The sequence below is a fragment of the Varanus komodoensis genome, unplaced genomic scaffold (genome assembly GCF_004798865.1).
Source record: "Varanus komodoensis strain SLA01 unplaced genomic scaffold, ASM479886v1 scaffold56, whole genome shotgun sequence".
Lineage (NCBI taxonomy): Eukaryota > Metazoa > Chordata > Lepidosauria > Squamata > Varanidae > Varanus > Varanus komodoensis.
In genome coordinates this window covers 2,351,897-2,374,211 of record NW_025336169.1, presented here as the reverse complement: position 1 = coordinate 2,374,211, position 22,315 = coordinate 2,351,897, and the positions used below count along the sequence as shown (strand labels likewise).

The following is a 22,315-nucleotide window of genomic DNA, read 5'->3' as shown; positions in this document are numbered from 1 at the left end:
GGTTCCGTTGAATTGCAAGCTAAACCGTCGCACTTTCAAATGTTTAAAATCCCTTTTAAAATTACATTATCTGTAAAGAAGCCTTTATTGTTCCTTTGGTGGTATGGGAAGGGGGATGGGCTAATGGATGAAACCTGTAGCAGGGTCATCTACTTGAGTGCACCCCATTTCCAGGAATGGTTTCGCTCAATCCGGGGTTTCCCCCCTTCCAAGGGAGTGGAGTCTCCACAGGGTTTGGTCACACTTCCGGTTTCGCAAGTTGTTAGAAACCTCCATGTGCGGGGTAAAGAACGCATATAGACTCCAATGCCGGGAGTCAAAAACCAAAAGGGCCTTCTCTTTTGCAGTGCTTTGGAGCGATCAGATTCTTCGTATTTCGTGCACAGTTATCACTGCCTTCATAGCTCCTCTTCCCACTTTACCCTCACAACAACCCTGCAGGGCAGATCAAGTTAAGACAGTAAGGTTGCAATGCCATGCAAGCTGGGACTTAAACCTGCATGAGATTGCTGTTGAAGTGGTTCAGGATGATCCAAGTGAGTGAGTTTCGCGTCTGAACAGGGATCTGAACACACACACACACACACACACACACACACACGCTTGCCACACCCCAAAACACGCCTCCTTAGTTCCCACAATGCAAAAAGGAGCATCTTTCTTTTTCCTTGCAAGGCTCTTCTATATCTTTAAAAGCTTCGTGACAGGCAGAAACCCAGCAGGTCAACTCAAATTGACGGCTAGCCAGTGCTGGGGGCAGCGGATCCATGCCTTGCATTGATTTGCCACCTTTGTCCTGCAAACACGCAAAGCGGCTTACGTCGTTGCATTCCATTACTGCAACAACCCTGTGAGGTGGGCCTGGCTCCGAATCAGCGACTGGCCCAGAGACTCCCAGCCAGTCTCACGGCGAGGGCAGGCGCCGAGCCCGGGTCTTGCTCCGCTGACCACGCTGCCTCACGGGGACTGAGCCGGGTTGGTCTAAAGCGGGTCCTGACGTTTGCATCGCGGAAGGTTGCTAATGGAAACCAGGCGTGAGCGGCGCCTTGCCTCCTTCGGTTGGATATCTCTTGGGTTGCGCAGCCCGCGCGGCGGGAGAAAGCGGGGCCGAGGCTGCGGCGCGCAGGTAAGGCGGGCGGCGCGGGGGTCGCGGCGCGCTTGCTCTGAGCCGCGCTGCAGGCGCCGCTGCCCGGCCTGCACCTGCGGGCCGCCTGCGGGTCCGCGCCTCCCGGGGAGGCAAGCGGCGGACGTCGGCATGGCATCGCTGCCCAGCCCAGTCCCGCCGGGATCACTGGGGAGCGGGCGCCGCTTGCAGGGAGCGCTGTCAAGGTTCGGGCTCGGCGAGACACGCATCTGCAAAGAACGTGCGGGCGTCCATTTATGTCCTCTTTACAGGCAGTGCCAGAAAGAAGTGCTGGGACTTACTTACTTATTTGGGGGCACAGGGAACCAATCCATGTCTTTTTCAAATGCATTTTGCAATGACATTTGCCCCTTGCCATGGTTCCTCCTAAACCAAAGCAAAAACCCACGAAGGTTTTTTGCTGGAGAGGGGAGTCGGCAGGGTGGGGGTCGCATTATGTAGGGAGGAAAGTGCGACCTGCCCAGGTGAAATTTTCCATGTTAAATGTATTATTATATTGTATCCTGCCTTTTTCCTTTCAAGGAAATCAAGGCAGCCTACACAATTCTCTTCCTCCTCTGTCTTATTCTCACAACAACAACCCTGCAAGGGAGGTTGGGCTGAGAGCCTGTGACTGGCCCAAAGTCACCCGATGAGCTCCGTGCCTGAGCGGGGACCAGAATCCAGGTCATCTGGATCCCCAGTCTGACACTCTCCCCACCACGGCTCTCATTGGCATAAACAATTGAGCATTTTTTTCTAACTGTCGGTTTTATCAAGAAATACGGGCCAAGTTTATTTCTCGTCTGTTTAGGAGGTGGCCAGGCAGATCTGATCCTGAGGTCGCTAGGAAGCTTCTTACGGGCACCAAATGCCCAGCTGACAGTTTGTTGTGCTAGGTTTTTCGCAACTGCCTGTGAGACCCTCAAACATTGCATCCTCATTGTATGCAATGTTTTAACATTTTGATTAGAAATTATAACAATTTAGTTGCATTTTTGTCTTCCTGTCGATTGTGCAGAGTTTGGCTCTTCGGTCCTAGCTCACTGCAGACGTGAATGGCTGCTTTTGCTGCAGCGTGGCCCCGTCGGATCCATGAAGGCCTCCGCAGAACTGGGGACGCAGGCTCTCCCGCTGCAGCGCAGGGGGAAAGGATGCCGGCTCAAGGCCAAAGCCTCCTATGTGGATGAGTCCCTTTTCGGTAGCCAAACTGGGCGGCAGAGCGCGGTAACGGAGTTCGATCCCCCATGGGCGGAGAACAAAGCCAGCCCCCAGAGGCCCTTGCTATGGAGCCCGGCAGCTACGCAGCGGGAGAGGGACGCCACCCCCCAGAAAGGCTCTCTGCCTGCCAGCACACCACGAAAGAGGAATAAATACAGGTATGGGAAGCTTGGGAAGAGATCTCTTCACTTCTGGGAATGGGGTTACGAAGCCACACCCATCCAGGCTGTGTCCTGGTGTTTGCTTATTTAGCTGCAATGTTTAAAAAGGGGAGATGTGATTTTCAGTTTAGGGACACAGAAAACTGCCTTACTCATCTAGGGTGGGTGTCCCGCTTCTGACTGGCAGCGGCTTTCTAGTATTTCGAACAGAGAAGGGCTTTCCATCCGTCTGCACTCACAACACGCATTCTTCTCCTGAGCTAAGTGCTCCCTCCATCTTTACAGAAATGCCCAAATCTCCTAATGACAGTATCAAGATAACATGTATGGCTGCAATAAAAAAATAAAATCAAAGAACAGCAGTCAGAAAGAATATCGATGTACCTCTAACCTTAACCTCAACTAGTTTTTAGCTGATGTATAACTGAACAAGACCTCCAGATTTGGGAAGGTGGCTGCATATGCCAGTCAATGCTGAAACCAAGGTTGCTTTGAATGGTCGAGCACACAAAACCTTACTGGGGTGTATCACAAATGCCCGGCGTAAGGTCACTCAGTGAGGATTTAATATCCACACTGCCAAGTTTTGCTTCAATTTGTTTCCATACTTGATTGTATTTATATTCAATTGAAACTTGCTGAGGAGCCTGCCTGAGAGTTGGCTTGACCCTGGGCTGGCTTTAGGGGTCAGAGTTGAGCCCACAGGGGAGATTCGATGTTTAAATACACACTAGACCCAAAACTGCATAATGGAGCAAATTATAACTATTTATCATTAAGGGGGCAATTGCCGATAGAGAAACGTCCTACAACTCCCAGCATGGCTGAGATGCTGAGATTGGAGGCCTTTCTTTTGATCAAAATGCATGAAATTGCACCTTAAAATGACCATTTGCCATAATTCTGTGCTTTAACCTCAGGATCTTTAGAAGAATCTAAACTAAACATGTGTTTCTCTCCTGCTGCTCCCTTATTTCTCAATGAAGGCTGAAAAGTCACACCCCTTCCTACTGTGATGAGACCCTGTTTGGGTCAAAGCCAGGGGGACAGAAATGGGAAGGTCCCGGGATGTCGGACGAGGATGTGGCTAAGCTCCGCCCTTTGCTTTGGACTCCACCTTCTGCACCGAGAGACCAGGCAAACCTTCCTCTGCCTCAAAAGATGGGGCAGAAAGCCGCTAATAGGGAAACACCAAAGTCATGGAGGGATGAAGGGTTTGGAGGACGAAACAGAAGAGAAGACTCTTTTTGGAAACATCCCGAGAGCTGCAAAGATGCAACCAACCAGGGAATCTCTGGAAGGGGACATTCCCAATCCCTTACCAGGATATATGGAACTTCTGATCGAATTCAGGCATCGGTAAGCAAACCTAGGACAAGCATGCCGCAGGATCGACACCCTCCAGCGATCCCCACAGGGCCTCTGTCCAGGTCGTGTTCGAGGGGCGTCTCTGGACCATCATCTGCCAGGATGCTGAAAGTCCCAAGTGCCTGTAAGCCCAAGCCACCCTGGAAATAAAGTGGCTCTTCTCACGTGTGGCATGAGTGAAATGTCCATGGGATGGTGGGGATCATGGAACCAGGATGTTCCATGTTCCCCATGAAAGCATTCCTGACTGGCTTGTTCACACTAGCGGTCTCTGCGCCTTCCTCCTTGGGTGAGATATGCTGGAGACAGAACTGAATGGAGATTGTGACGGCTGGTTTGGGACAAAGGCGCTCAAGGTTTCCGAAAGCAGGGCTGCTCCCTGTACAACTCTGCAGAGGAGGGCTGCTTCTTCAGTCAACGACTGCACCCCTCTCCCCACCCATGCAAAGTTCCCTCAGTCCGCTGCCTTTCCCTCTGCCTCAGCTTCCCAAAGAAAACTCTCTTATCCAGTGCAGTAAAGCAGGTCAGGAGGACCAGAAGAGACAAACACTGGCAAAAGTGTGGGCACTTCATATTAGAAAATTCTAAATACACCAGAAAGCCAGTTCTCATGTTGAGAGCAAAACAAATGGTGTCTGAGGTTTGTTCAGAGAGGAACTGGGGATCTTCTTGGGTGCCAAGTGGAACCTTGTGAATGAGTTCCCTGACTGACCCGGACCTAAGGAATTCCACAACTCAGGATGGCTTTGGTAAGTCGTGGCCGGTGGCCAAGAGCTAGGCGCGATACTGGAAAACCAGCCCCAAGTCTGGGTCAGGGCAGCCTGTGGCCCCCAGGGTGTTTCGGCCTTCGGCTCCCCTCAGCCCTGGCGAGCAGAGCCAATGGGGAGGGAGAATGGGAGCTGTAGGCCAAAGCACCTGGAAGGCCACAGGACACCTGAGCCACTGCGATTCTGTGCAGCCTCCTGGTTTTGGAGATGCCAGTTGATGCTGGCCATGAAATCTCCTTTCTAGCATATTTAATGGTAATTTATTATGTACTATTGTATTTCAATGTATTTTATCATGTTGTAAGCCGCCCCGAGGTTTCGGCAAGGGGCGGCATAGAAATGTTATAATAATAATAATAATAATAAAATAATAATATTCAGTCATGAAGGCTAGAAGCTTAGGTGTAAAGAATGAAAGCTTAAGGCTAAACCAGGCATGCCCGGAAGGGGAACGCACCTTGCTTTCCTGTGTTCTGCTGTCTGAAGCAGCTTCCCCCTGGTTCGCCTCCCTTCTGAAAGTGGGGCCAAGCCAAGGGGAACGGCCTCAGACAAGAGAGCAGGGCAGGCGGCTTGTGCTTGCTCACCCTTCCCTCACGTGCCAAAACTCGCCTCCTGCTCCTTCCCTGTAGCCCAACAGGCGCCCCTGGGCTGGATTCTGCAGCTGCTGGACTGGCACTGTACACACCGTCTCGCACGCATGAAAGGACACAGCGAGGATATTGGTCTGAGTTAGTGCAGGGAGAGAATTTGTACATGGGAGACAGGTGGAGTACAGATCTGATCCCAAGCATCGATAGCTGCTCTGTGGCCTGGGGCAGGCCCTTCACTGCCCGACTTCCTCTGGGGATAAAATGCTGGATGACTTGAAGGATAAGGATCGAACTGAATGACTGAGACTGCAGAGGGTCCTCCAGACTGCGTTCCGGATACGGACCCCAAGGCCTTCTTATCCGGCTTGACTGCCTCGGCCTCCTCTCCAGACCTCGCTCTCGTTTTGCTTTTCCGTGCTGCCTGTCGCACAGCATGGAAATGCCGCAAAGCGTCCACGGGGAGGGAGGCGCTCTCTCTTTCCGTGGGCAAGGCAGTGCTTCCCCACGTGGCGTGCAGGTGCGGCACGTGTCCAGACAAGCATGTTGCCTTGGAGCCGTGGCTCCCCTCGCTGCTAGAGTTTGTCTGCAGACATGCGTGCCGACGGCTAATGCAGTCCTTGGGACCAAAAAACCCCAGAACTGTTCCTGCAGGTTTGTCCCTGCAAGTCTTGGCCGCCTGGATAAAGGAAGGAGGCAGCGAAGGCGAAAATGCAGACAGAACGAGGCGGAGAAGCAGCTTTTGCACAGCTCTCGCCTCCTTGGCAAATCACCTTTATTAAGCGACAACCCTCCCTCGGGAGCGTTCACGTTTTGTGGAGCGCTTCAGGCCACCCCTGCAGCCTGGGAACCAGCGACTCACTTCCGGCCGCCCTTCTTGCCTTTGCCCTTCTTCTTCCTCTTGGAGCGCAGCAGCGACCGCACCAGGTAGCCCTTCCACAAGGCCTGGATGAGCGTGGCAGCTCGGACCAGGATGGCCAGCTCCTTCTCGGCCTTCTCCCACTGCTCCCGCTTCACCCTCCTCTCCTCCTCGATCTGGCTGTACTCTTTCTCCAGCAGTGCATACTTCTCCCGCAGCTCAGCCAGCTGCTCCTTCTCCACCGTGTAGACCACCTCGATCTCCTCGATCTCCTCCTGTGGGGAGAGTCAAGGCCCAAGGACTGAAGAGGGGAGGGTGAAGAGAATTCTGGAGTGCTGCCTGCTTCCTGGTAGGGGTGGCTGTTTGTGGCACTCCATAGGTCTTGCCTGGCACCCCTCATTAGCCAGCACAGCCAATAGTGGGGATGATGGGAGTTGCAGGCCAAAACATCTGGGGAGGGACCAGTTTCTTACCCCTGGTTATGAAGCACATCCTAACTGGGGCACATGACTCCACCTAGCTGTCCACGCACCCCATGAGCCACAATGGGCAAAAGGCACTCTAACACCCTCTCTCCAAATATAAGCCACACGAGGTCTTGGTGGAACTCCTTCTCTGCAGCCTGAGTACGCTCTCTAGCCAGTAACGAATTTACGTAGCAATATAAGGTCTGAGGACATTTGGAAATCCACTTCGATGGAATCTGCTTTCCCTGTGAGCCTGCAGCTAAAAATATGCCGAGCAGGAAAGGCAGCACAGGCTGAAACGAACAAAGAGGAAATTCCTTTTGTAATCTAGCAAGCGCCTTTCAGGTGGTGCTTTCTTTTGTTGCCCAGGTCAGACAAAGTGGGAAGTAAGACCAGAAGAGTCCCGCAAGGTCAGGGCAAAGGCCCACCTGGTCTTGCTTTGTGTGTGGACTGGCAGACTCTGAAACAGGGAAAAGAGCAAATTTATAAAGGCTGGAGCAAGAGGTATTTTGTTCCCGGTCTGAGGAGAGAAATTGATGCATGGCTTGCCCACGTAATTTCAGGAGTCCACGGACTACCCCCTAGCCTATTCAATGAGCCAGTATATTTCATTACTGTATTCAATAAACTCTCTGTTCTCTTTGGCACAGGTGGTTTCATTCCTTCCCAAGTATCCTTGGATGTGAAGTAAGGAGAGGTCCGGATCTCTGTCATTAGCACAGGAGATGCTGCAAAAACTGGCAGTGATGCTTGTGGAAGGCTGCTGAATTGCAAGGCAGAGCAGGGAGCGAGTGAACTGAGGGGACTGGAGGCTTAGGAAGATCTCCAAGGTTGAGGCTGCAGCATTATGCAGAAGGGGGCTGAGGAAATTGAGGGCTTTTCTACAGGGGGCTTTTATTGTCCACCTCCAGTTGGTTACAGTCGTTTACTGGCTCTTTAGACAACATCGTGATCCTTTAACTTCACTTCTTGTTATTTTTGGAATGGGGAAAATGAGCGGTTTTATCACCGTGGGGAAAATGGTGTGTATTTGTGCTATTCCACTACAGTTTACCTCCACCTAGAGGATTTGTAGCAGGAAAGGAAGAGCTCTTTATGTAGTGTTTGAATCTCAATGCTGTATGAAATGGAAAGCAGATGCAGCGATTAACAGTGCAATAAATGCCTTGGGTAGAAACGTGAGGTCTCCAAAACATTTATTGAGCTGAGAGGCAGCTGCCAAGGAGGTCAAGACATGGAAACCATGGACTGTCCTCTTCCCACCACCTGCCCCAGTTCAGAACTGCTACTTTGTTCTGCCATAACTGACTCCCAGTTGGTTTTCCAGGCACCACTCTCCTCCTTGCACAAAGTATCCAGGCTTGGAGAAGGTGGGTGTCTTTCCAGCTCCACACCTGTGGTGAGGATGAGGAGAAATGGAGAACTCTGCTGGGAGGAAGCAAGAGGTTAGAACAGCAACTTCCTGCTGCAGCAACCTCCTGACATCCAGAATACCATCTTTATGGTGCGCTCGAAAGCTCCTGCCTGCATCTCACACTAAAGGGCGGTTACAGGCAATCATTTACGAAACATCTGAATCTGATGCGAGATGAAATTCTTCCACCATTTGGCAAAATGATGCCGGTGACCACTCACCCCCAGACTAATTCTGGGCCTCATCCTGGCTTTCAAAATGTGGTTGAAGGATATGTGTGTTGAGGTTCAGCTAACCAAGGTTGGGCTGCCTGAACAGTTATCCAGCAAGAAGAATGAAAGAACGGCTTGGCTTCAGAAGTGATGTCATGATCTTGGAGGTAGAAAATAAACCCAACAGATGCAAGGGAGGGGAGAGAACCAAGGATCTTGCAGTGTAATTTTTGTGCAATGGGCTCTCAAGCGCAAAACTGACATGGCAGAAAAAAGGCTCAGGCCATGTCTGGGATGGTATCAGTACCTGCTTTTCTATCATCTCGGTATCGTACTTCTGGATCCAATTTTCTATTTCCATCTCCACTTTGTACTTCTTCTAAAATAAATGAAATAGGAAAAGGGTTTTCAGGAGAAAGCAGAGTGCATAATCTTTAAGGGGCTAAGCCATTGCTGCCTGCCATAGCAGCCCATGACCTTTGCTTAGGTTCGGGGTATCGGTGCTGTCAAGCGGATAGTCAGAAGCAGTTGCTTCTGATGACTTCAAGGGTCCTGCTAATCTGGGTCTGTTACAAAGTAGGGGGCTGCACTTCAGCTCAAAACCCGACTGACCACACAGATGGCAACCAGCCAAGTTCCTGTTTGGGGCAGCTGCTGCTTTATCAGGGGAGGTACACCAGACGGTTGGTATTCTTCAGCCAGCCAGTCTGGACTGGAAGGTTTTTTGCCAAGCCAACTGACCCTCCGTGAGTGAAGGAGTGTCAGCCACAGCCACATGTGCCTTGATGTAAGCAAACTGCAGTGTGTTTTGAACACAGGAATACTATATTTCCCTCAGGGAAACTGCTTCTCAACAAAAGTCTGATTAAGTTCAGCCTCCTCCAGGGTAAATTAACTTGCTGAGTATATGTCACCATTGTAAAAGTTCAACATTCCATTCATAAAAGTAAAATATTTCAATCAAGAGGGAGGGAGGGCTTGTTTGTTTTTCTGGGGAGCTTATTTTAATAACATATTCTTAAGGCATGATCCTACATGCATTTGGACTACTAAAAAAAAGCCCTGTAACTTCCAGCTTTCCCTGGCCCCTGTGGATTGCTAGCCAACTGATCCATGCTCCCTTTTCTCACAGCCACAGCAAGCAGCACGATCAGGATATTTATCATGCCCTGACAGGCCACAGGGTGAGCCTGGGGGACTGTGTTCGGCTCAATGGGTCACTAGCTGTGCAAGCCTATTTGAGACGTTCAGACCAAGGACGTGTGCTTGGAAATAAATCTAAATGGACCGTAGCAGAGCGAGCCACCTAGCAGGGATGGCTGAGATGGCAGCCCTGGACCCTGAGTTAAGTTGTCGGATCCCCCACCGCCCCTGAGGTACCTTCCGGAGATTGAGCTCAGACTCGCGGTTCTCAGCAATGAGGGCGTTGAGCTGAGCCCTCAGCTGCTGGAGCTCCTGCTGCAGCTTGGCACATTTTGCCTGAGAGGCGCGCGTCTCCCCCTTCTGCTGCTTCTCCGTGTCTGCCCGGTTGCGCTGGATTTGGCTTTCAGAGAACTTTGCTAGATTGTGTAAGTGGGTTTTGAGCTCCTTGATTGCAGCGTTCATCCTAGAGATCTGAACAGTGCCGGGTTGGGTCAGCGCACAGCATTTCACCACAGAACAGACAGATATGCAGAGTCTTTTGAAAAGGCAACACAGATCTAGAGAATTGCTCTAAGTAACACTGGCAAAGATTTGGGGAGTAGAGAACGGCTGCCATGGTGGGGACATCCTCCCCACCCTCCTAACTGGCTAGCCAGGGCTGCCCTTTGCAATCCAGTGCTGGCTGTATGTTTTGCACAGACAGCTGGCTTCTCTCCAAAGGCATGTCTCCTCTTACTGGGCCCAAGCCCATATAGGGAGAGCACAGGAGAAGCAGGAAACGTTGCCCACCTCCTGCTTGCGGCCATGTATGCCTGCCTGGAGAAGGGAGGCTCCAAGCAGAGGTAGTGCTCCTGCTACAGCCGTCACCATCTTTGATGCTAGTGCGATCCTATACAGGGTTACTCAGAAGCAAACCCTACTGTACTCAATGGAGCTTATTCTCATATGGGTGCTGCCAGAGAAGCCCAGTCCTAAGAAGGGAGCCTTCAACTACTACTTGCTAGAATGCTCTGAGACTGCTCTAGGAATGAGATCTCCATGGCAGGAACCATACAGCCTTGTTGTAGTGTGGTATTCTGTGGGTCGGGGGGGGGGGGCACTAGATAGGTCTTGGGGTCCCTGCAGACTGTACCCCCTGATCTGAACCATTCATGTAAAAACAAGTACTCTTTAGTAGGGGATGGTTGATTCTGCTACAGCCCCAAATTTACAGCTATCTGAAGATCTTGGATTCCTGCTAAAGGAAAGGCCAAAAACTGAATGCTGGGGCACAAACTGTTAGTTTCTGGGATTAACTTCTCATGTTCTGATTCAGAATTCTTTCTCTTGCCCACCGTTCTACTGACTGAACAAGAAACAGTTCATGCAAACTTTTGCAATTAATTTGTTGTAATTTGGGGCTGGAAATGGGATCCAACAGGTTTGGACTGTCAACCCACAAGTGAACTGCCCCACCTCCTAGCCACCATACCTCATTATCTCGATTTTGGATAGCTGCAGCCAGCTCATCCTCCAGAGCGGCAATCATCTCCGTGTTCTTCTGGTCTCGCTGGGTGATTTCCTTCATGAACCGTCTTTTTTCTTTTTCTTCTAAAGGAGTAGTCAGAAGCTTCTCAAACAAGAACCCCCGGAACTCTGAAAGTTTTTGAATAAACATACTGGCATTTGGATGTCTGGCATAGGCAGTGCCTCTCACAACCTGGCACACAGTGGGGTTGGCATAAAAGAGGCGCACAATATTTCTGACGGAGCTTCTTAGGCCCTCTATGTGCAAGGAGAGGTAACCTGTTGGGTCCTCAGCCCCATAAAGCTCTCCCTTGGCTGTGCCCTTATGCAGTACTCCTTCTTTGTCAAGGCGGCTCAGCGTGGCTTCCATGGTGTTTGAAAGACGCAGGTGTTCCTTAAGCGCTCCAGTAAGTTCAGGTCCCAACAGTGCACTGAACTCTTCCAGATTCTCAGTGATGTAAGAGAAGGTAGTGACCAGCTCCACTTTAAGGATGGTCTCATCCAGGACAGATATAATTCTCTTCGTCTCAATGGTAGTCAGTTTCGACCGACCAGGATCCTGAATCTTCAAGGGTATTCGGAGTGTTTGCCTTCTGGACCGGCTTGGGTCAATGTGCTCACTGGACGGAGAGACTACTTCAGTGGCCATTGTTGTCACCTAGGTACACTCACCATGTAACTTTTCTAGGCCACAAAGTCTCGGTCTTCTGCACCAGGTGTCCAGATACTTTTAACGCTTCCACTGTGTCAGTCTCTTTGAGTAAATCAGCTGACACTAACAATAACAGAAAATGGTGTCAAAATCTAGTACCAAAAATCTTATTCAGTACGAGAAGTGAGCAAACACGTGCATGTTTAGATAGAAAAGACGTCCTACAATTCCCAGCATTCCTCAGCCAGCCATGCCTGCTTGGGAACACTGGGATTTGTAGGACTTCTTTATTTACCTAGACAAATGTAGGTTGCATCCTAAAAGGCTTCACTCCAACAAATACTCACTTTGAGAGTAAATACAGTAGGATGCAACGGTATTGACTCCTAAGCAGACATACATACATTCCACTGTCACACCCCACCCTCCTTCTCTTAAGTATTTCACATTCCTTTCCCTGAAGAGCTCAGGACCCCTTTCTCCGTTTCTCTTTACAGGTGATATAAGTCATGCTTAGAGAAAATTGGTGACCAAGCCCATAACAAGAGCTCTGCTGGACCAGGCCAGGGGTCCACTTGGTCCAGTGTTTTGTTCATGGTAGCCAGCCAGATGCCCCAAAACAGGAGCACCACAGCAGCCTCCTGCTCATGCTCCCCAGCAGGGGGTGCACATGTATTTATTTGATTTCTATACTGCTCCTTAGCCAGAACAGCTCACATGAGCACACTTCCTACCACCACGAGGATTAATGGCCATGGAGAGCCTTCTCATCCATGAATTGATTCAAACTGGTGGCCATCCTAACATCTTTGTGGCAGTGAATTGTCATTTAACTCTGCACCATGTAAAGAAGCCCTGCCTTCACAGAATCAAAGAACAGCCGAGCTGGAAAGGGCCATGAAGGTCATCGAGACCAACCCCCTGCTGTTGCAGGACACCAGGTCACACCATCCCACTCAAATGGCTGCCCAGTTTCTTCTTGAATATCCCCAGGGCGGGAGAGCCCACCACCTCTCTAGGCAGCTGGTTCCACTGCCATATTGCTTTGACAGTGAGGGAGCTTTTCCTGATGTCCAGCCTGAATCTGGGTTGTCGCAACTTGGATTATTCCATGTCCTGCACTCTGGCACCCATGAGACGCAATCTTGACCTTCCTCTTTGTGACAGCCTCTGAGGGACTGCTAGAGGGATCTCATGTCCTACCCCGCCACCTCAGTCTTCTCTTCTCAAGGCTGAACATGCCCAGTTCTCTCATTCTCTCCTCAGTAGGCAGTGTTTCCAAACCATGGATCATTTTTGTTGCCCTCCTCTGCAAACTTTCTAATTTTTCTTGGATCTGTCCCAAACCTTCCCCCATCATCTTATTTATTTATAAGAGTTATATTTTATTTATGAGATTTATATCCCACCTTCCTCTTTTGAATCCTCGAACCTTCTTCATGAGATGCCCCCAGTGGGCTCAGTATGGTGGAGAGAGAGAGATTTCGCGACCAGCCCCAAATCACCTAAGGACCTTGCTCTGGCAGCAGCCAGAACAAGCCGTGGGTGCAGAAATCTAACGAACATCTCCTAAATTAAAAAAGTAAAAATAGAAACACACACACAGGGTCACTAACTCTCTTAAACTCACCCCCAACCCCCAAAAGTCCTTTTCATCAAGAGGTTCTCCAGGACCGTTTTCCGCTTGTAAACAAGGCCAAGGCCCGTTGCTTGGCAACCACGACGCTGGGGCGGGAGGGGAAAGAGGAGCACCCTGGGAAGGAAGGCGAGGCCACCAATCCAAAGCTCCAAGCACGGTCCTTCGCCCCGCCCACCTTAATGCCTCCGAAAGTCGTTCAAGGGCCGACCCAATAGAAGGGATTTTGGCCCACCCGCCCCTCCCGTCTTTCCACAGTCCATTCCTGAGCCGCAGACTCAATCGAACGATGCGCGGGAGGGAAACCCTAGAGATAAAAGTGTAGAGTGATACATGAAAATACGGTAAACTCTGAAGGCTCGTTTGGATTTAGGATTTCGTACTATAGATAAAGGAACTCTCTCCGTTGAGAATGATTTCGACAGACACTTCGCTCTATACCAGGAATGAGCAAACTGTAGCCTTCTAGATGGCTTACATCTCCCATCCTCCCTATGCTGACTAAGGCAGATGGGAGTTGTAGGCCTAAAGATGGGTGGGCCAAAAAAATTGGATTTCTTCTGCTCGAGCCCCGAGGATCTCTGTGGGGATAGCGCAAAGATGCTAGAGATTGTCCGGGACCCTAGACCATTACTTGCTGCAAGAGCCCACCAACAAGAGGGTTGTGGGGTTAATGGCAACCAAGAGGCAGCCCGTGCTAACGTTGCTGCCATATGCAAACAACTTTCCTATTTATTACCTACCGAGTTGGGGGAGGGGAGTTGCCATTTAGGCTACAAAATTCAAATGCGGAGCTCAGTAATGGTGGAAGGCATTTTTTCCTAACTGCTTTAGCTCCGCAACCCTATAAACACTCAGGATTAGGAATCGGGATTTCCTAAAGCTAAAAAGAAGGTGAAAGGGTTGGTTTTTATTTTTGGTTTGTTTACTGATGTCATAAAGATACAGCAGAAAACCAGAAACCACGAAAGGCACTTCCCGTTTCCACTTGTACGCTATCCTATGGGGCAATCCTTATTACCTATATAAAGTATACAAATATATGAACGAGCAAGAGCTATAGAACTGAGTGTTTACTTTTAAGTAATCATACCTACTGAACTCCTGAAATTAACACACCAGCCTAAAGAAGGTTGACAGTGCACAGAAAAACCTGGGGTACATCTAAAGCACCCGCCCCCTCCAACTTTCCCACAATTTAGGGTTGCACAAACAAGAAACAGCGCCTGGAAAGGTCCCCCTCCCATTGCTCACAAAAGGCGGAAGTTGGGGTGCAAAAGCGCAGCGGTAACCGCAAAAGCTGATCCCCCACTTGCTTCCAGGAGGAGGAGACTCTGGGGCGCATTATTACAGCCCCACAGCTCCCGCAAAGGCGGACCACCCACGTGGCTGCGGGAGGGGGAATGTGGCCCGAGAGTGCCCGCCCAGGGCGGCCCTCCCCGCTTGCAGTCCTCGGGGCCGCGGGGAGGGAGGCGCGGGCACAGCTGCTCCCGCGCGACGGACGCCCCGAGCGGGGTTGGGGCCCGGGCGGGAGGCCCGCAGCAGCGCCGCATTAAAACGCCCCTCAAAGGCCCCGAAGGGGGCCGGGCGCGCCGCCTCGACGCGCCAGGCCGACCCTCTGACGCCGAGCGGCCCGGGCCTGCCTCTCCCCCTCGCGGCGGGCCCGCCCGCTTCCCCTTTCCCCGCCTCCCTCTCCTCCCGGGACCCTCCTCCTGCTCCTCTGCCTCAATCAGACGGCGCTCCCGAGGTTAGGGACAGGCGAGCATCGGCGGCGGCGGCGGCAGCAGCAGAAGAGGAGAAGGAGGGCGAGGAGGGAGGAGGTCTATGGCGCAAGAGTGGGCGCCGGTGTAGCCACGACGCTCGCTCGCTCGCTCGCGACGAGACCCGTCCCCGCGCCGTGCCGCGCCGCGCCGCGCCGTGCCGTGCCAGACCTCCGCAGGGGTGCCCGCCGGCTCCACGCGGGGCCCGGCTTGCACGGAGATGGGCGACGCTTTTCCCGGGACGCGTCCCAGTCTGCAAGCGGGACCCGCTCTCTGATGCCAGCTCGCATTTGAACAGGGGGATCTGTGGAGCGAAAGCAAAGCTGCGTCCCGGGGATCGGCCGGTGGGCATGGCTGTGAATCCGGAAGACGACGACGTACCCCTCATTCTTACCTTGGAGGAGAGCGGCAGGAACCCCGGATCCGAGCCGGAGCGGGGGCTCCCCTGTGAAAGTAAGCCGGAGCTCTTCTCCCCCCCCACCTTTGTTCTTCCCTCACCCCCAGCCCCGGTTTCCATCCACTCGGCAGGTTTTCTGAGGCTTTGCCCCGCTGGAAAGCCTAGATTCTTTTACACCGAGGAAAGAGTGCCCTAAACAGAGGCAGGGTGACTAGCAGCTTCACACACTGAAAGTGCAATCCTATGCAAGTTTAGCCAAGAAAATAAAGGCCTGCAACTGCCAGAATTCACTAGGCAGGGGGAAGAGGTCCCACCATTCCCTGCTTTCCTTGGCCAAGTAAAAGGACCTACAATTCCCAGTTTCCCCCAGCCAACAAAAAAGCGCTACAACAGCTCAAATTCCTTGGCCAGGGAAAAAGTTCCAAAGTTCCCAGAATGCCCCATGAGGACTAAAAGTCCAGACTTCCCAGCATTCTCTGGCCAGGTATTTTTTCCCTGTGCAAACTGGCATAGGATTGAATGCTTGTTTGTTATCCCAACTTTGCAGCGAGAGTCTTCTTGTGATCTCAAGAGGAACGAGCAGTTAAAAGAAACAAATGGAATCTGCAGAGTGACAGTGAGATCATCGCGTGTCACTTTGTGCTTTTGTCTGCCCCCATAAACCATGTCAACTAAGGGCGCTCCTGCATGGAAGCTTACTCATGCTCATTATCCAAAGGCATTGCATGGGCAATTCAGTGTGATAGATTTTTGTCCTGGTAGGAAAGAAGAGAGGAGGAAACATGGTAGGGATAAAAATGGAGGACAATGCATCTGGATCCCTGCATGATTGCATAGTGATCGCGTTATGGAAGTCTTGACAGGAGGCGCCCTAGGAGACATCGGCAAAACCTCTGATGGCGTGAGAAACCAGGGAAAGACCTCTGCTTATCATCGTAATAAGGGGGGCCCGTTTTGCATGCCACGAGAAGTCTCCAGGGGCCATTTCTCCACAAAGCTACTCATTGTGGCAGTGGCTGCCATTCTGAATAATCCGACCATGGTGGTAAGGTGGCGTACCTTGTAGAATGTTGGGGTGCTCGACAAGCAACTGGTGCCCCTAAAACAGCCCATGGGTTGTGGGTGGCTTGCCAGGCAGCCTGAGAAGCCATGCTCGCCAGGTCCGCATGTTAAGGACAAGCTATGGTGTGGGGCCCCCATGGCTTGGATGTGTAAAATGGCGGTTTGGTGTTGGGGGCATCTTGCGGTGTGCAAGTGTGGCCCTTTGTGGTGTGTAAACAAGCTCAGCTCAGAAATGCTGGCTGGAGACTTTACTGACAATTGTTTCAGGCAGACCTGGTGTCAGGAGAGCTGCCAGGAGGGGTGGGTAGGAAGCCCAAGTTATGAGCCTTTGGATCATCCTTGTGATCCAGCGTGTTTCTGACATGCTGAACTCTTCAGAGCTCTTGAAGCAGGTTTTGGGGCTCTCTGTGGAAGGCCAGGTCCGCTTGCATGAATATCTGAGCCTCTGGCCATTTTGCTCTTCCCTGTGTGTAGTCTCAAGCCTATGCATGTTTAGACAGAAAAAATGCCATAGAATTCCAGAATTTCCCAGTGAGAAAAGTGGCCCACAGCTCCCAGCATGCCTCAGCTGGGGGAAAAAAAACCTCCTGTGCTGGCTAGAGAATGCTGGGAATTGTAGGATTTTTGCCTGTCTAAACATGCAGGGGTTTATGCCTTATGTATGCTTTGCAGACTGGAATACTGCCAAGTAGTAGTGTCACACAATATTGAAGTGAGTGGTCTTACGTTTCTGATTTCTTCAAGAGCTAAGTAATTTCATTGGTGGGTACAGTCCCCAGATCCTGTATGCCTTTTTACTAAGGACCACTTCAAATCAAATCAGAGCGGTTCTCATGCAGCCGTATCTTCCTTTTGTGCAAAATATGGATCAGAATAGACTGAAGAAGAAGCAACAAGCTTCTGTACTTGGGTCACCTGTATAATCACTACCCAATATCAAATTTAAGATTAAAAATACAGAATGTCCACAGTTTAATGTAAAATGTAAACAGAATGTAAAATGTAACCACAGATTCAAAGACTTGATACAAAATGTAAATCATCTCCATTACAAATGTTAGGCAAACAAAGGTTCGAGTCTTAAGAGGTTAACTCTGGATGAAGAATCTGCTTCCACCAGGATTGCTCACATTTCAACCGCTATTCATCAGCAGCCCACACTCAACCCATATTCATGGCGCTTGAACCCAATCACTGACCATAAACACTGTTACTTGCATGGTTTCTTGGCTAAGGTCTAGACAACTGACTCATTTTCTGGGTTCTGTGGCTTGTTAACTGTTTGAAAGGACATAAACATCTTTGGTTAATATTTTTGTCCCTTCACATGGCGGTACTGTCAGAGTATTGGAGCTCTCTTATATTTTCCCAAACTGCAAGGATGCTCTCTAATTTTGGATGATGTGATTTTGGTTCCTGCTCTCATCATAATGTTGCAAGAAATTCTTTGTTGCTTGACCCCCTGGAAAGGCTGCCCAGATGTTTACATGCAATAGCTTTGACGAAAAAGCAGGTGAGAACTGGAGAGGAAGCAGGGACCTGGATGTGAATGTCTGAGATTGGAAGCAACTGCATCTTGTAATCTGGTTAAATAAGAGGGCACAGGTCTGGGGATTAGGAAGAGTGGTAACATGATTGCATAAACCACGTCAAGTTCCTTGAAAGGAAAAAAGACAGGATGTAAATAGAATAAATAACAAACCAAAATAAATCAATGACTAGGCAAAGAGAAACATTATTTTCTTAGAAATGTTCTCAGAAGAGAGATCACTAGGGGGGAAAAGACCAGCAAAGAACGAAGGTGGAAGAACATATTGGAAGAAACTGCAAAGAGGAACTGTTGCCCTTCGTAACAAAGAAGAGCTGAAGGAAGGGTTGAGTATTGTGAGAAAAGGGAGTCAGACATTATTATCTGCTCCCTTCCCTGAAAACTGTAGACCTGGGGAACTGGAAGCTGCAAGCCTTCGTGACAGGATAGTTTTGGAGATACAAGGTGAGGAATGCCATCTTTGCTATATCCAGCCTAGGAGAAAATGTTGATGGAACTGAAACGTGTGTGGGATGGGTTAGAAACCAGAGGCAGACAAGCTGACTTGGTCTAAAGGAAGGAGCAAGAAACAATGGCTGCACATCTGTACTGATTCGTGGCACCTTCCTGCTAGCAGGCATCATGGGCCTACGCGTGGCTGGAAAAGGCCACAGTTTATCTGCACGTGCGGCGACTTGTGTATTTAAAACAACTACATATACCTGGCCAAATATTTGAGTATAAACAAGTCAGGTGGAGCCCAGTGGCTATGATCACACAAAATGGGGAGGCCTGTTTGCCTTTCTAGGCTTTGTTCTGATAGTGGGAATGGCTAAATAAACCTAACGATGTTTGTTTAGCTTGTCCTCCAGACTGGGGATTCTGGCTTATTGCTCCCTTTACTAGCCAGGATCATCAATCATGGTTTGTTCTTGGTTTAAGAATCCTGGAGCAGCAAACTAGGATGCAGGGTTGGAGAACAAGCAAAAGAACAATTCCTGGTTTGTTTAGCTGGTCTTGCCAGTGAGAGCACCCAAGTAAGAGCCGGAATCCTGGCTTCCTGTTCCTCTGAAACTGGTGAACTGCACATTCAAATATTGATTGTGATTAAGTCAAGTCCTAGATTAGGCTGCTGTTCCACTAAGCTAATGAAAAGGAATTTAGTCATGACTAACAGTTACTGGAGTATAATCTTTTGCATTTCATTGCTTTGTGTTATTAAGGGCCTTGATCCGTCTTTTCCACCTTTTTTGCCAGTATAGACAAGGCTTTTCCTAATTTCCTCAAACTAAAGCAGTCTGGGAAGTAAATTCTGAGCAAAAACAAAAGAACAGCAGAAGGATTTGTGGATTCACGCAGCTAGGAAAGAACACTTTAAGAAAACATATCTGAAGCAAAAGTGTATAAAAGGATCCGTTTGACAGCTGGCCCTAAAATGCAGGGGAAGCACTCATGAAGTGCATAGTTGCAGCAAGAAAGCTAAGTGACATCGGAAAGATGCTAATGTTTCTTTGGCTGAAAAACATGCACCATCTACCGAAATGTGCCTTAGGGAACAAAAGCAGGTGAAATGAAGGATTGTCCAGTGCAGCATTTAGGAATAAATACCAGGTCAGAGTATTTTTCTGTTCACTGCAGCATTATTTACTTTGGTTGCTGGTGGCTGTCTTATTGCATTAAATTTGATCTTGCCTTCTTACGTGTTTCTTAAACTTGTGTGCCTCCTCCTTTGTGAACAACCGGTTTGTGAGTGTGTTGCACTTGTGGAGCCCGGTAAATGTCATTTGGTGTGTCACTGAAAGTGAAGGCTGCCAGTGGGGGTGGGAAAAGGATATAAGAACTAAAGCTAGGACAGAAATAGTTAAGCTCTGGGATTACAAAAGGAATCAGATGAATCAGCTCACAGAATCAGAGGGAGGGAGTAGCTATTCCTTGAATGGTTTCAGTATCACATGCACTTTCTCCCCCATCGGAAAAACTGCACTCTTGTTGGACGCAGCAGAATGGAGGATGAGAGGAACCCATTGGCCAAGAGGAGGAAAGCCGCAAGACCTCTTTCCAGATCAGCCAGATGTGTTTATGGGCTGCTTTCATATGACCGGATAGGTCCCGGGGCGAAGAGGGCTTGTGCCATCCCTCTGGCTCCATTCCAAATGATGCAGCTAAGATCAGCTTGCATTTCGTTCATCAGTTTGCTTTAGATGAATTCGACACACACACACACACACACACACACACACCAAGGCTTCCCGAACTAATGTTGTCCCCCTGCTCACACACACACACACACACACACACACACATTAAGAAGCACAGAAATGGAGCACTGAGGCTCATAAGAGAACTTGGAGAGAGTTTGTTTGGAACCCCTCAGGCACTGCGGGGAAAAAACGGCAATCAGACCGGGCTCTAACCACTGCACAGATGTTTCTGTTTAGTTTTATACAATGCTGCTTATGGAACCGGGATGAGCAAAATGAGGTTTCGTCGCAGGGGGGCTGGAACAGCCGGAAGAATCCTTCTCGAGAGCCACCTAGGACAAAGGGACTCTTTGCAAGCATCCGACTGGCAGAGGCAGTTCAGCTCAGCAGGGCCACCTTTGTTTTCATCTGTGACTAAAAAGGCTTGGCCATTTCTGGCATATTTGATCGAAAATGCCCTGAAAATCCACAAGCAGCGGAAAAATAATAATAAAACCTTGCCAAACGGGATGGCGTTCCCTAGGAGGCCATGAAACCTAATCGCTGTTTGTTTCGAGTGGTTCCGCTTTGTGCGTCAGATGTTCTGAATCGGCTACAACAAGCGAAAAGCAACCAGACGCCGTCAAAAATGTTGTCATTTCAGGGCTGCTGTTTCAATGTCTCCTAGTGCTTTAAAAAAACATTTATGGTCCCATAACCACCTGTTCCCGTAACAGAAGAGTTTAATGACAGCATGCCTAGAAACGCAGCTGCCATCCCTCAGTGCAAAGCAGGAAAGGAAAAAAGGTGCTATTTGTTTTATTTTCAACAAGAAAAGAAAAGGAAGACAGAGAAGCGTGGTGATTGTGAAAACCTGTTGTCTCCTTACACACAAGAAACCCCATTTGAAGTATTCTAGATAAAGTCCCCAAGGAAAGCTGGATATTTTGCTTTGTCTGTTGGTGGAAAATAAAACGACCATTTAGGCATTTCATTGTAGGTGGGTAAACAAGAAGCTAGGAACTTATGGATAGATGGCTCCTAGTGCATTCAAGTCCCATCTTTTTCTGCTGAATGGATTTTCTGTGGTTAGAAAAAAGAAGAAAGTGGTGAGACAACATGGGAGCGTTATGAATGGGAGATACCATTTCCCGGGTATTTCCCACCCCTATACAATTCCATGAATTGGGCATGACCATAGCCTTCTCTGGAAGCTTCACAACATTTTTGTTCTGAGAAAGGAATAGAAGAGACTGAAATATACTTAAGCGATTGCAAACTATTGTAAAACAATTTTGTTCCACCAAGATATAAGAAAATCAGCTATTTAAATAGTGAGATACAGTCAGAGCGAAGCCTTTAATGGAAGGTCACTGAGGCTCATGAACATTGGTTCAGTCAACATAATAACCTACCCTCAAGGGCTAAGTATGGGCTGAGTATGGGTTGAAACTGAACCACAGGTTGTTGTTGAACCATAGTATTATCTGAACCCAGTTGTGCTAACGATCCATGACTTGTTCACACATGGGTTTGTTGCTAAGTTGTGCACTGTGCTGTGTTTATCATGGTTTGATATCTTGGCTGGGTTCAGACACAGTTCAAAACAATCAACAGTTCAACAACAACCCACACTCAACCAATACTCAACTCTTGAATGTGGGCTTGCTGTGTTGTCTGAACCCAGTCATTGATTGGCATTATGTGTCTTCATTCCTTATTGCCAGGAGTTTCCTCGACACATATTTGTGTTGTGCAGGGGTGCAGAACCTGGAACCAAATCCATCCTTCCAGGAGTTCCAATCCATCCTTCCAGAGTTCCTTAAGATGGCTTTCCCAGACTGTTGATCATGTGGTGACTTCCTTGCTTTTGCGCCATGGATTTCCCATTCCAAAAAGGTGACATGCTGTAAGAGCTTTAAGCTACAACGGGCTGTTTCTTTAATATTTTGGCTCCATCCCTTTTGCCTTTGGCCCTGCCCACTGCTGGGATGCAGACTGGAATGCATCTCTGAAATGGAATTCAACCTTCAGACTGAAAGTGGCAACATCCCTCTGATACTGGTCTTCAGTGGGATGTCTGTAAGTTCAGTAATACGGCCCAGTGTAAAAACTGGAACAAAATGGGATCCTAAACTGGATGGACAATATCGGCCTGTTTGGTCAAAAACTAGGCCAGATTAAGCACTGTCACAGTCAAGCCCTTGACCATGAGCAGTTTAATCTGTGCAGTGGCCAGAAGGTAAACAGAAATATTCTGCCCTTTTGCTTT

The 22,315-nt window shown here is 49.4% G+C and overlaps 3 protein-coding genes across 8 annotated transcripts in view; 2 read left to right on the top strand and 1 right to left on the bottom strand.

The window, feature by feature from the left end:
* Positions 1 to 2,163: 2,163 nt before the first annotated feature.
* RITA1 (RBPJ interacting and tubulin associated 1) lies at positions 2,164 to 4,070 on the top strand. The gene is made up of 2 exons (XM_044448972.1): positions 2,164 to 2,502; positions 3,492 to 4,070. Exons 1-2 carry the CDS (start codon positions 2,219 to 2,221, stop codon positions 4,021 to 4,023), a joined length of 816 nt encoding a protein of 271 aa, XP_044304907.1. The 5' UTR covers positions 2,164 to 2,218; the 3' UTR covers positions 4,024 to 4,070.
* A 1,869-nt stretch (positions 4,071 to 5,939) lies between these two features.
* On the bottom strand, positions 5,940 to 14,500 carry IQCD (IQ motif containing D). 4 transcript variants are annotated; one of them, XM_044448968.1, is made up of 6 exons: positions 13,295 to 14,500; positions 12,890 to 13,049; positions 10,794 to 11,603; positions 9,560 to 9,793; positions 8,487 to 8,558; positions 5,940 to 6,361 (listed from the first exon to the last, which is right to left on the bottom strand). In XM_044448968.1, exons 3-6 carry the CDS (start codon positions 11,475 to 11,477, stop codon positions 6,086 to 6,088), a joined length of 1,266 nt encoding a protein of 421 aa, XP_044304903.1. In that variant the 5' UTR covers positions 11,478 to 11,603; positions 12,890 to 13,049; positions 13,295 to 14,500; the 3' UTR covers positions 5,940 to 6,085. The 4 variants fall into 4 exon arrangements, with proteins under 4 accessions (XP_044304903.1, XP_044304904.1, XP_044304905.1 ...); XM_044448969.1 differs by lacking the exon at positions 13,295 to 14,500 and adding an exon at positions 13,118 to 13,280; XM_044448970.1 differs by lacking the exon at positions 13,295 to 14,500 and adding an exon at positions 13,155 to 13,164.
* A 379-nt stretch (positions 14,501 to 14,879) lies between these two features.
* Positions 14,880 to 22,315, top strand: part of TPCN1 (two pore segment channel 1) — a 46,765-nt gene continuing 39,329 nt past the window's right edge. For 2 of the 3 annotated variants that reach the window (XM_044448925.1, XM_044448924.1), the window contains exon 1: positions 14,880 to 15,329. In XM_044448925.1, the coding sequence (XP_044304860.1) occupies positions 15,227 to 15,329 (103 nt within the window). In that variant the 5' untranslated portion in view covers positions 14,880 to 15,226. The remainder of the gene's footprint in view (positions 15,330 to 22,315) is intronic. The other variant, XM_044448926.1, reaches the window with a different exon arrangement.

What these genes read in the sequence shown, in the direction of transcription:
- RITA1 (XM_044448972.1), top strand. Translation starts at nt 2,219, where the DNA reads ATGAAGGCCTCCGCAGAACTGGGGACGCAGGCTCTCCCGCTGCAGCGC. An exon ending in CGAAAGAGGAATAAATACAG is followed by an intron (nt 2,503 to 3,491) that starts GTATGGGAAGCT and finishes TTCTCAATGAAG; the next exon opens with GCTGAAAAGTCACACCCCTT.
- IQCD (XM_044448968.1), bottom strand. Translation starts at nt 11,477, where the DNA reads ATGGCCACTGAAGTAGTCTCTCCGTCCAGTGAGCACATTGACCCAAGC. An exon ending in TCCAAAATCGAGATAATGAG is followed by an intron (nt 9,794 to 10,793) that starts GTATGGTGGCTA and finishes GGCACTGTTCAG; the next exon opens with ATCTCTAGGATGAACGCTGC. An exon ending in CTGAGCTCAATCTCCGGAAG is followed by an intron (nt 8,559 to 9,559) that starts GTACCTCAGGGG and finishes CATTTATTTTAG; the next exon opens with AAGAAGTACAAAGTGGAGAT.